General features: G+C 45.2%; 1 protein-coding gene across 1 annotated transcript in view; it reads right to left on the reverse strand.

Moving 5' to 3' along the window:
• The window catches only part of Sv2c (synaptic vesicle glycoprotein 2c), a 195,538-nt gene that overhangs the window by 13,365 nt on the left and 170,080 nt on the right, over window positions 1–12,093 (reverse strand). The window contains exons 10-12 of the mRNA NM_031593.2: window positions 11,240–11,373; window positions 9,787–9,990; window positions 9,172–9,331 (exon numbers count right to left, since the gene is read on the reverse strand). Of these exons, the coding sequence (NP_113781.1) occupies window positions 9,172–9,331; window positions 9,787–9,990; window positions 11,240–11,373 (498 nt within the window). The remainder of the gene's footprint in view (window positions 1–9,171; window positions 9,332–9,786; window positions 9,991–11,239; window positions 11,374–12,093) is intronic.

Genomic DNA, 12,093 nt, shown 5'->3' on the forward strand with positions numbered 1-12,093 from the left:
GTGCTCTTGAATTCGGTTTGCCAGAATTTTATTGAGTATTTTTGCGTCGATATTCATAAGGGAAATTGGTCTGAAGTTCTCTTTCTTTGTTGTGTCTTTGTGTGGTTTAGGTATAAGAGTAATTGTGGCTTCGTAGAAGGAATTCGGTAGGGCTCCATCTGTTTCAATTTTGTGGAATAGTTTGGATAATATTGGTATGAGGTCTTCTATGAAGGTTTGATAGAATTCTGCACTAAACCCGTCTGGACCTGGGCTCTTTTTGGTTGGGAGACCTTTAATGACTGCTTCTATTTCCTTAGGAGTTATGGGGTTGTTTAACTGGTTTATCTGTTCCTGATTTAACTTCGATACCTGGTATCTGTCTAGGAAATTGTCCATTTCCTGAAGATTTTCAAATTTTGTTGAATATAGGTTTTTATAGTAAGATCTGATGATTTTTTTAATTTCCTCTGAATCTGTAGTTATGTCTCCCTTTTCATTTCTGATTTTGTTAATTTGGACGCACTCTCTGTGTCCTCTCGTTAGTCTGGCTAAGGGTTTATCTATCTTGTTGATTTTCTCAAAGAACCAACTTTTGGTTCTGTTGATTCTTTCTATGGTCCTTTTTGTTTCTACTTGGTTGATTTCAGCTCTGAGTTTGATTATTTCCAGCCTTCTACTCCTCCTGGGTGTATTTGCTTCTTTTTGTTCTAGAGCTTTTAGGTGTGCTGTCAAGCTGCTGACATATGCTCTTTCCTGTTTCTTTCTGCAGGCACTCAGCGCTATGAGTTTTCCTCTTAGCACAGCTTTCATTGTGTCCCATAAGTTTGACTATGTTGTACCTTCATTTTCATTAAATTCTAAAAAGTTTTTAATTTCTTTCTTTATTTCTTCCTTGACCAGGTTATCATTGAGTAGAGCATTGTTCAATTTCCACGTATATGTGGGCATTCTTCCCTTATTGTTATTGAAGACCAGTTTTAGGCCGTGGTGGTCCGATAGCACGCATGGGATTATTTCTATCTTTCTGTACCTGTTGAGGTCCGTTTTTTGACCCATTATATGGTCAATTTTGGAGAAAGTACCATGAGGAGCTGAGAAGAAGGTATATCCTTTTGCTTTAGGATAGAATGTTCTATAAATATCCGTTAAGTCCATTTGGCTCATGACTTCTCTTAGTCTGTCGACATCACTGTTTAATTTCTGTTTCCATGATCTGTCCATTGATGAGAGTGGGGTGTTGAAATCTCCCACTATTATTGTGTGAGGTGCAATGTGTGTTTTGAGCTTTAGTAAGGTTTCTTTTACGTATGTAGGTGCCCTTGTATTTGGGGCATAGATATTTAGGATTGAGAGTTCATCTTGGTGGATTTTTCCTTTGATGAATATGAAGTGTCCTTCCTTATCTTTTTTGATGACTTTTAGTTGGAAATTGATTTTATTTGATATTAGAATGGCTACTCCAGCTTGCTTCTTCTGACCATTTGCTTGGAAAGTTGTTTTCCAGCCTTTCACTCTGAGGTAGTGTCTGTCTTTGTCTCTGAGGTGTGTTTCCTGTGGGCAGCAGAATGCAGGGTCCTCGTTGCGTATCCAGTTTGTTAATCTATGTCTTTTTATTGGGGAGTTGAGGCCATTGATATTGAGAGATATTAAGGAATAGTGATTATTGTTTCCCTTTATATTCATATTTGGATGTGAGGTTATGTTTGTGTGCTTTCATTCTCTTTGTTTTGTTGCCAAGACGATTAGTTTCTTGCTTCTTCTAGGGTATAGCTTGCCTCCTTATGTTGGGCTTTACCATTTATTATCCTTTGTAGTGCTGGATTTGTAGAAAGATATTGTGTAAATTTGGTTTTGTCATGGAATATCTTGGTTTCTCCATCAATGTTAATTGAGAGTTTTGCTGGATACAGTAACCTGGGCTGGCATTTGTGTTCTCTTAGGGTCTGTATGACATCAGTCCAGGATCTTCTGGCCTTCATAGTTTCTGGCGAAAAGTCTGGTGTGATTCTGATAGGTCTCCCTTTATATGTTACTTGACCTTTTTCCCTTACTGCTTTTAATATTCTTTCTTTATTTTGTGCGTTTGGTGTTTTGACAATTATGTGACGGGAGGTGTTTCTTTTCTGGTCCAATCTATTTGGAGTTCTGTAGGCTTCTTGTATGTCTATGGGTATCTCTTTTTTTAGGTTAGGGAAGTTTTCTTCTATGATTTTGTTGAAGATATTTACTGGTCCTTTGAGCTGGGAGTCTTCACTCTCTTCTATACCTATTATCCTTAGGTTTGATCTTCTCATTGCGTCCTGGATTTCCTGTATGTTTTGGACCAGTAGCTTTTTCCGCTTTACATTATCTTTGACAGTTGAGTCAATGATTTCTATGGAATCTTCTGCTCCTGAGATTCTCTCTTCCATCTCTTGTATTCTGTTGGTGAAGCTTGTATCTACAGCTCCTTGTCTCTTCTTTTGGTTTTCTATATCCAGGGTTGTTTCCATGTGTTCTTTCTTGATTGCTTCTATTTCCATTTTTAATTCCTTCAACTGTTTGATTGTGTTTTCCTGGAATTCTTTCAGGGATTTTTGTGTCTCCTCTCTATGGGCTTCTACTTGTTTATTTATGTTTTCCTGGAATTCTTTCAGGGATTTTTGCGATTCCTCTCTGTAGGCTTCTACTTGTTCTCTAAGGGAGTTCTTCATGTCTTTCTTGAAGTCCTCCAGCATCATGAGCAAATATGATTTTGAAACTAGATCTTGCTTTTCTGGTGTGTTTGGATATTCCGTGTTTGCTTTGGTGGGAGAATTGGGCTCCGATGATGCCATGTAGTCTTGGTTTCTGTTGCTTGTGTTCCTGCGCTTGCCTCTCGCCATCAGATTATCTCTAGTGTTACTTTGTTCTGCTATTTCTGACAGTGGCTAGACTGTCCTATAAGCCTGTGTGTCAGGAGTGCTGTAGACCTGTTTTCCTCTCTTTCAGTCAGTTATGGGGACAGAGTGTTCTGCTTTCGGGCGTGTAGTTTTTCCTCTCTACAGGTCTTCAGCTGTTCCTGTGGGCCTGTGTCTTGAGTTCACCAGGCAGCTTTCTTGCAGCAGAAAAGTTGGTCTTACCTGTGGTCCCGAGGCTCAAGTTCGCTCGTGGGGTGCTGCCCACGGGCTCTCTGCAGCGGCAGCAACCAGGAAGACCTGTGCCGCCCCTTCTGGGAGCTTCAGTGCACCAGGGTTCCAGATGGTCTTTGGCTTTTTCCTCTGGCGTCCGAGATGTGTGTGCAGAGAGCAGTCTCTTCTGGTTTCCCAGGCTTGTCTGCCTCTCTGAAGGTTCAGCTCTCCCTCCCACGGGATTTGGGTGCAGAGAACTGTTTATCTGGTCTGTTTCCTTCAGATTCTGGTGGTGTCTCAGGCAGGGGTCCTGCCTCTCCTGGGCCCTCCCCCACGGGAGCCCAGCGGCCTTATACAGTTTCCTCTTGGGCCAGGGATGTGGGCAGGGGTGAGCAGTGTTGGTGGTCTCTTCCACTCTGCAGCCTCAGGAGTGCCCACCTGACCAGGCGGTTGGGTCTCTCTCTCACCGGGTCTTGTTTTGTTTTCTTACTGTTGCTTTAATCACTAAATCATCCAGACTGGCCTCGACCTTACTCTGCAACCCAGGCAGTTCTCCAATTTGCCATCCTCCAGTTTCAGCCTTTCAAGTGCTGGGATTATAGGCTTGTGCCTCCTCCCCAGGGAAACTCCACTCTGTGTCTCAAGCCTCCTGGGAAGGCGGAGAACTACACCTGTCACCTGTCTGAGGCTAAGTGACCCTGGACAAGTTACTTTCATGATCGGGTCTCCTTCCCTTTCTGCAGGGAGGTATGAATAACTACTCTTGTAGGGTGTGAGAGCTGGGTAAAGTTAACGTCTGAAGTTCTCCACCCAGCACCTCATTCACTGCACACTTCACAGAGGACAGAAACGAGGTCCTGGAAAGCAAAGGGGCTTGCTCCAGGTGTCCAGCGGATTTCCAACAGGCCTGCGCCTGGGTTCAGAACAGTTTCCCTTGCCTCTGCTGGTCCTGCCAGCAGGACCTAGCAGGCAATGAGATGTGAGGGAGGAAGGTGACAGCCAAGCATCCCGAGATCAAGGAAAACTTTTGTATTAGTTTGGGGTTTTTTTTTTTTTTTTTGCCTTTTTTTGTTTGTTTATTTGTTTGTTTGTTCTGAGACAAAGTCTATGTAATGTAGGGCTGGAGAGATGGCTCAGTGGTTAGAGCACTGACTGCTCTCCCAGAGGTCCTGAGTTCAAGTCCCAGCAACCACGGTGACTCACAATCATCTGTAATGGGATCTGATGCCCTCTTCTGGTGTGTCTGAAGACAGCTATAATGTGCTCATATACATAAAATAAATGATAAATAAAACTTTAAAAAAAAAGTATGTAATGTAGGTTCTTCCTTCCTTTGACTTTTAAGTGCTGGTGTATGGGCTACCATGCACAGCTTAAGATGTGTAATTCTTTCATTCAGAAAATAAGGAAGACAGAGTCCTACTTTTTAAAAAACCATTGCTTTAGTTAGAGACGGATAGTGAATAGTAAGGCCACTAGTGACATGTGCTCTATGGTGTGGTTTACTAACATAGCTCAGAATTTAAAGGCGGCTCAACAGGAGTCAGCAGGCAGGGGATGAAGTATCTATCATAGCAGCTGGCACGGAGTGGGAATGCTAGTAAGTGAGGGGATGGATTTTCTCTGGTGATATGAGTAGGGTTGAGGGCTCGAAGTTGATCGGAAACAATGTCCCGCCCTCAGCACAACAAGCAATCAGGTATTCCCGTGTCTGGCAGACTCAAACTATGGTACAGTCTTCTTGGTGTGACCTCAGGTCCTAGAGCACACATGCTCTGCACCCCAAAGTTAAACAAGGACTCAGACACCCAATGAGCTTACAAGCTGGTGTTTGTGTGATCACTAACTCCTGATGCCTGTGGCCCTTTGATGCGAGAACTTGGTCAGTAGAGAGAGGCCACTATTTTAACTGGTGGTGGCAGCAGCATCTGTCCCACGGCAACGCAGCTGTGCCAGAGCCAGCGTGTGTTACCCATCCCTTATGCTCCCCTTCTTTTCTCAGGGACAGGTTTTTGCTGCATAGCTCAGGCTGGCCTGGAATTTTCTATATAGTTGAGATTGGCCTAAAACTTGTAATCCCAATCCTCCTGCCTCAGTACCCACAGTGCTGGGTAACAGACACACGCCACCATGCTCAGATCTCATTCTCCCGAGACCAAAAAAAAAAAAAAAAAAAAAAAAAAAAAAAAAAGACTCTGCGGAATGGCCAAAGTGTAAACATATGGGAAAATGCAAACAGATTTAATGAATGGCATGGCCATATAGAGACCAGTAAACTGGGTACGCATGGGTTGGTGACAAGAAGGTTGTTACTTCATCTCATCCCACACCTCAAACAATCATGGCACAGACTAGCCGAGTGGCCTCCCTATAGACACACTGATGGTCTGTAAGAGAGTCAGGAAGATTGCAGGTTGACGGTGGGAAGGGAACAAAATATCTGTCTGAGTAGTAGCCATCCTGAGGGGTGGGACTTAGGGAGTTAACTCTGGTAAGCGGTTTGAGGCTAGCTCACTGGATCAGGGTGACAGCACAAACCATCAAGACCAGCAGGGGGTGTCGGGTGTGAGCTGCCAGGAGTTTACTTCTCTGGGATCGTATCTGAACACGATATCTCCTACATGAGAAGCAGCCGGGGAGAGGCAGGAACTCACTCATACACTCTGCAGACAGACCTGCTCAGGGGCCGGAGGCCTGAGCAGTGCTCTGTGAGCACAGGTTACCTCACCTTCCAGCTGTGGTTCCTAGCCTGGGCTCCGGATGGAGAGCCACTAGGATGAAGGGCACAGAAGTGTGAACTCTGCTGTGGCCACACGGTGGTAGCAGGAAGCCACTGGCCAGATGGCAGCTGTGCTGGCTGAGAAGCAAAAATACGCACCAGAGCGCACAAGGCCACTTGACTACACTTAGGATTTGAGAGAAGTCTACAGTTTTGACAAGAAACGGGGGGGAGGGGTTAAAAAAAGAAGGGTGGGGAGATTGAATGGTGTATAAACCTGGTTTAGCCACTCCTCCAACTGATCCCTTCTCATCCTCTCATACCCTGAGGGCCTCGACACTCACTGTCACCTGTGCTGTGAAAGCTCTCTTCAGAAGTATCTATCACCTCACAGACTCTGCATCTCCCTGGACGATGCTGTTACAACCACAGCTCTCCTTCCTGCCAGCATTCTCTATGTCCCTGGACAGTTTCGTTTTTCTCCACAGTACTCAGTACCAACTGATACGCTATGCCTGCTTTACTTAGCTAGTCGTTTATTGACTGTCTTCTCTGACACTGTGTAGGCTCCATTAAGACTAGGCTTGCTGTCTGACAGTCACTGTATCCCGGTGACTGAAACGCCCCGGTCCAAGATATGCATTCCCTAAGTATCTTTTGGATCAATTAGTCAATGGGCTCCCTCCTGGCTTCAGGCATCTTTTTGCTTCCAACATAAATATTCAAATGCACATCGGGCCCCTCCATGCAGATGTGAGAATTCAACATCCTCCAAATGGAACCTGTTATCTCCCTGACTGCAGTCTGAGTGCTCTGCTCCTCCAGAGTGTCACTGCCTCAGGGTCCCTGTCCCTGACATAACCATTTCTGTTAACCATGCAAGCTGAAACAAGGGTCCCCTTTGAGAACCTCCTCTCATTTCAGTATGCAGACGAGCACGCAATTTTCTTATTTTTCCCCCAAATATCCATGAACACCTGGAATTTGGACTTCTCTTCTTTTCCCATCCACACTTTCTCTAGATTATGTCTTTCTCCTTGGGGTGCAGTGCAAGCGAGATTCCTACCTCCTCTCTGGGCATTGAGTGAACTTTCAACTATGACTGATTTGTCTGTGTCTCTGTCGGTGGTCCCGTCTTCTTGTCCTCATGGGTAGCTCAGTGCATTGGCCTCTGTGACAGAGTTTCTGCTGGGCTCTGCTAGTTCTCTTTTCCAGGGCTTTTCAGGTGGCATTTTACAGACTACCATTTCTGTTCACCTCTTTGTGTGCTTGGACCCACTATTCCTCAAGCCCAGGTTCAGATACTGCTCTTCCAAGAAACTCTCTCTGACACAGTAACTTCCACATCCCTTCTCCCAGTAGCACAGGGGGACCATGCTGTAACTGTATATACACATAACCATGCATTTAACCTTCCCCTGCTTGTCCTTCACGGACAAGAAGCTTACCCAGTCCTTGCACATCCAATCACTTCCTGCCCTCCTCTTTCATGGAGGACCCAGGGGAACGCACACAGCAAGCATCCCTTCTCTTTACTTGGCGTTTCACCTTCCCAAATTCAGAACCGAGGCAGACCGAGCTTATTCAGAGGAAAGGCTCACCCAACCCTTGTGTTTTTCTTTTCTCCTTTTCAAAGCCCCTCCCCAGGAGGCTACTCATCCCTCATCCTCTTATGAGCTGTGTGACTAGGTGGTTTAATCTAAAATTCCATCAAACTCGAAATGTAAAGCAAATGGGAAGGAGGCTCTCACACCCTTGCTTTAACACAGAGGGCGTGGCTTAAATGTCCAATTTGGTGGGCCCAGGTTTCAGTGAGATGCTGATGAGGGAAAATGTGGTATTCTCCTGACACCTAGAGAGCAAGCACAGGGTGGATGGGTCCAGGGATGCTGTAGGCATCCTGTATGGTTCCCACTGCTGGAGCAAATGATGGGGAATTTACTAAGGGTGTGAATGAAAATGTTTGGTAAGAAGTATTTTAGGGCCTGGGGTTTTGGATGCTCTATAGGAAGTTAGGCATATGGGTACTAATACGGGTCCTTTATGCCAAGAAGTGCTGTGAAGATGTTCCTGAGGGATAAATGCATGAGTCTTCCCTATCCAGGATGTACCCAGGGGTGTAATACATCGACAAAATCAAATCACAAGATCAGTAACAAGTCAAGAGCTCAAATGTCTCAGTGAAGTCCTTTTTGGGGGGGCGGGATGGGAGCACCCTTTCTTTTCAAAGGCTACAGAGTATCCCAATGCAGAGAACTTCCATGGCAATAAAACATGGGACTTTGCATGAACATATGGCACAGGGCATATGTTTCAGCTCATGTCAGATGGCAAAGCAGGACTTTAATGCTTTGAATGTAATTATTCAGCTGCTGACGTCCCACCCTCGATGCCCAAGAGATCCGTGTCTTTTTGGGGGACTGTATGACTAACTATTCAAGCAGCAATCTTCTTCTTCTTCTTCTTCTTCTTCTTCTTCTTCTTCTTCTTCTTCTTCTTCTTCTTCTTCTTCTTCTTCTTCTTTTTCTTCTTCTTCTTCTTCTTCCTCCTCCTCCTCCTCCTCCTCCTCCTCCTCCTCCTCCTCCTCCTCCTCCTCCTCCTCCTCCTCCTCCTCCTCTTCTTCTTCTTCTTCTTCTTCTTCTTCTTCTTCTTCTTCTTCTTCTTCTTCTTCTTCTTCTTCTTCTTCTTCTTCAAAAGAAAGGGTATGTGCCCACACACATGAGCAAGTACAGATATGTCAGAGGTCAGAGGACAACTTGAGGTGTTGTTCTTCTCTTTCCACTTGCCCCGAGAATGTCTATTATTTGCTGCAGCTTGCCCAGGCTGGCTGGCCTGGGAGTTTCTGGGGATTCTCCTGTTTTTGCCCCTCCCACTAGGAGCAATGGGATTTCAGACCACTGCTACTGTGCTCAGATGTATGTGGGTTCTAGGTCTTCACACTTGGCATGGCAAGTGCTTTACCCATTGAGCCATCTCTCCAGCCTTCTTTGTATAAGTATCAATATGTTAGGCTTTCTTCTAACAGACTAGAAAGGTCAAGAGACACCTTCCAGAAACCTCTTTGTAGCTGCTAGTACAGGAACCTGCAAATGTAAGGTAATCATCGTAGGACTGAGAAGTGCTCAAAACGCAGGCTAGGCAGGCTATTAAATCCTAATTCACTGTGATATTTCAGCTCCCTGTTATTGTTAGCCAGCACGGTGGATCACAGATGTGATTAAATTTCTTCACTGCCCTAGGAACTCCTGTTAGGAACCTTTTGAAAAGATACAAGCCAACCCTACAAGTTCATAACCTAGATAGTTTGTGGATTTTCACTGCCTTGGGGGTGACAGCTGGCTTATTTCTGTAATGACATTTCTGTGGTCCCGTGTTGCCTACCTCCGGTCTGTGGGGTATAGTTCCACCGTGACTACATCAAGAGAGTTCCACGCTGAGATGGTCAGTCCGTTGTACAAGCACAGCATGCCTATCATCATGGATTCGCTGGTGCCAAACCACAGGAAGAAGCAGCTGATCCCCGAGAGCACCATGGAGCCACCTGCCATCAGAGGACAAAAGTTGGAGTGTTTCCTGTTATCTTGGCTGATCGAGGACCTTTGGGCCTCGGAGCTATCTCAAGAAGATAGTTCCATGGGAAAGTCACAGACTGGGCTTCATAGAACTAAGTCCAAGTGTGTCCAGCTGGTTGAAAGGCAGTCTACATGCCTTGGGAATGCAGCTAGGACAAATACACAATACACCTTACTTATCTACTTATGGGGAAGAATATATAGTAGTAACATAGAACTAGGTTTTCAGTGTGTAGAGCATGGATATTGCTCGCATGAATTTTAATTAGATACAATCTTCACTCTAGTTCAGTCTTAATGAAAGGCCTAAGGGGTGGGTTTCTTACAAACATGCGTTTCTAAGGGACAGGGACAAGGTAGGAGACTGGCTCTTTTCTCTAGATCACAGGGGCAGCAGCGCCTTTGCACAAACGTGAGCACACACCTAGCATCGTTAAGCGCCCGATCCTGTCCATCAGGAGAGCAGACACGATATTTCCTGGTAACACTGCCAATGTCCCGAGAAAGTTGACAAAGTAAATCCAGTAGGCACTGTAGTCGTCGTCAAAAGTAATCTGACATCCCGTCTTATTGTGAAGAAACGAGCAGTTTTGAAACTCGCTGTCTATGAATTTATAGGGCTCAAAATCTGTACAAAGAAAAAATGACAATGAGAAATCCATTAGGCTCTTATGAGATGCAAGTAACAGCTATGGAAGGGAACAGAGAGCCGCTGAGCCATGTCAGTTGGGAGTCGTGGTACTGCCAGTTCCTTTGAGGATCCCATGGCTAAAGCTGGAGTTGACTTGCCAGACATGGGTGTGTGTGTGTGTGTGTGTGTGTGTGTGTGTGTGTGTGTGTCACATTACAAAGCAGCAGTCTGTGTAGATAAATGAAGACAAAGCTGAAGTTACTGGTGTTCTTTCTATGCATTCTGCTGTTCTAACCCATCACATTCCTTGCTGGTCAGGAGTCACCCTCTGCTCCCTCAAAAGAGCTGTCCTCCTGGAGTCAAATGGATTGGAAGACAATGCTTGACCTCATTCTCATTGGAGTGGGGGCAGAACTGGCTCTTGACTGAGCACCAGAAAGGCAGGGCCACCAACAGGGCACACCTTCCTGCAGCAGTGCCAGGATGTGATTCTAGATAACTAGTGAGAATGGGAAAGCGCCAACACCGGTCACATACGCCAGGGCTCCGAGGTTGGCTGTTGGTTACTATGCCATGATTGTGACCAAATCACTTAACTTTTCTAATCCCAACAGTCAGGAGGCAGAGGCACACAGATCTCAATGAGTTTGAGGCCAGCCTGGTCTACAGAGTGAGTTCCAAGACAGCCAGGGGCACATAGAGAATCCCTGTCTTGAAAAACCAAAACCAAAATAAAAAAAGCCCAAACCAAACCAAATCAAACCAAAACTATTTCCCCAAAGCATCCATCCATCCATCCATCCATCCATCCACCCACCCACCCACCCACCTACCTACCTTTCTGTTGTCTTTCTTTCTTTCTTTCTTTCTTTCTTTCTTTCTTTCTTTCTTTCTTTCTTTCTTTCTTTCTTCCTTCCTTCCTTCCTTCCTTTCTCTCTCTCTCTCTCTCTCTCTCTCTCTCTCTCTCTCTCTCTCTCTCTCTCCCTTCCTTCCTTCCTTCCTTCCTTCCTTTCTTTCTATCTTTGAACTTCGGTGAGCTTCTATATTGAACCCAAGAAAGCAAAACAATACCAACTTGCTTTTGATTCCACCAATACAGGGAAATCATTCCTTCACACTTTAACCTCCCCTTGCCATGCAAACCTCTAGGCCCCCTGTCACATGAGTACGACATTTCTGCCCAGACAAAGCCCTCTGAAGGCTCCCTGCTCCCACTGAAGTATGGGTATCAGTACTGAGAACCTACCTGTGTTCTCAAAAAGGGTATCAATAAACGTGCAGTTCTTGAAGTAGGTGTTGACTGAGGTCACATCGTCAAAGGTGCAGGACTTAAACACTGAATCCTTGAAGGTTACCGATTTGAATTTGACTCCGAGGAACCTGTACAGCACACACACACACACACACACACACACACACACACACACACACACACACACAAGAATTGATGTCAATGATTTTCATCTACTTGAGTTCAAAGCTAAGTCTAATGGATTTTAGAGGCATGGCACCATGCTATAACCATCTTTAAGTTATAAAAGGCGTCTTGGGTTTGTAGCATTTTCTAGGTTCTCTAACCCCCCACCCCTTTGGCCTTGGATATACTAGTTTGGCTGGCTACACCATTGTTCAGTGTTACTTCTTGTCAGGAGAAGACAGACACGCAAGTTGTTTATTTGCAGGGCTGGCAAAGGGTCTCGAGAGCTAAGCATTCATTCCCCGTGGCTCTGAGCTGTTTCCCCATTATCTCTATCCTTCAGCCTCTTCACAGATTCTTCTTTTGGGGAAGTCTCTGAGGCTTGAAGATGTGTTAGCATCTGAACTTTATATTTTTACCCGTATTTACATGTTACAGTGGTGGAGATTGAACCCAGGGGCTTGCAATGTTAGACACGTGCTCTACTAGTCAGCTCCATCCCTAGTCCTCTGAGTTTTCCCACAGAAGTCTGCTCTAAGTTTAGAACCTTAGGTGGCAGAGCACGGGAGTTCTGACTCTTCATGGGAGGGTGACTGACAAGCAGGAGAAAAGGCACACTTGTCTCCAGGAGTCTTTTCCTTCTCATAGTCAAATCAAAACACAAAGCCTCTGCTGACTTTGGA

The sequence above is a fragment of the Rattus norvegicus genome, chromosome 2 (assembly GCF_036323735.1).
Source record: "Rattus norvegicus strain BN/NHsdMcwi chromosome 2, GRCr8, whole genome shotgun sequence".
In the NCBI taxonomy this organism is placed as follows: domain Eukaryota; kingdom Metazoa; phylum Chordata; class Mammalia; order Rodentia; family Muridae; genus Rattus; species Rattus norvegicus.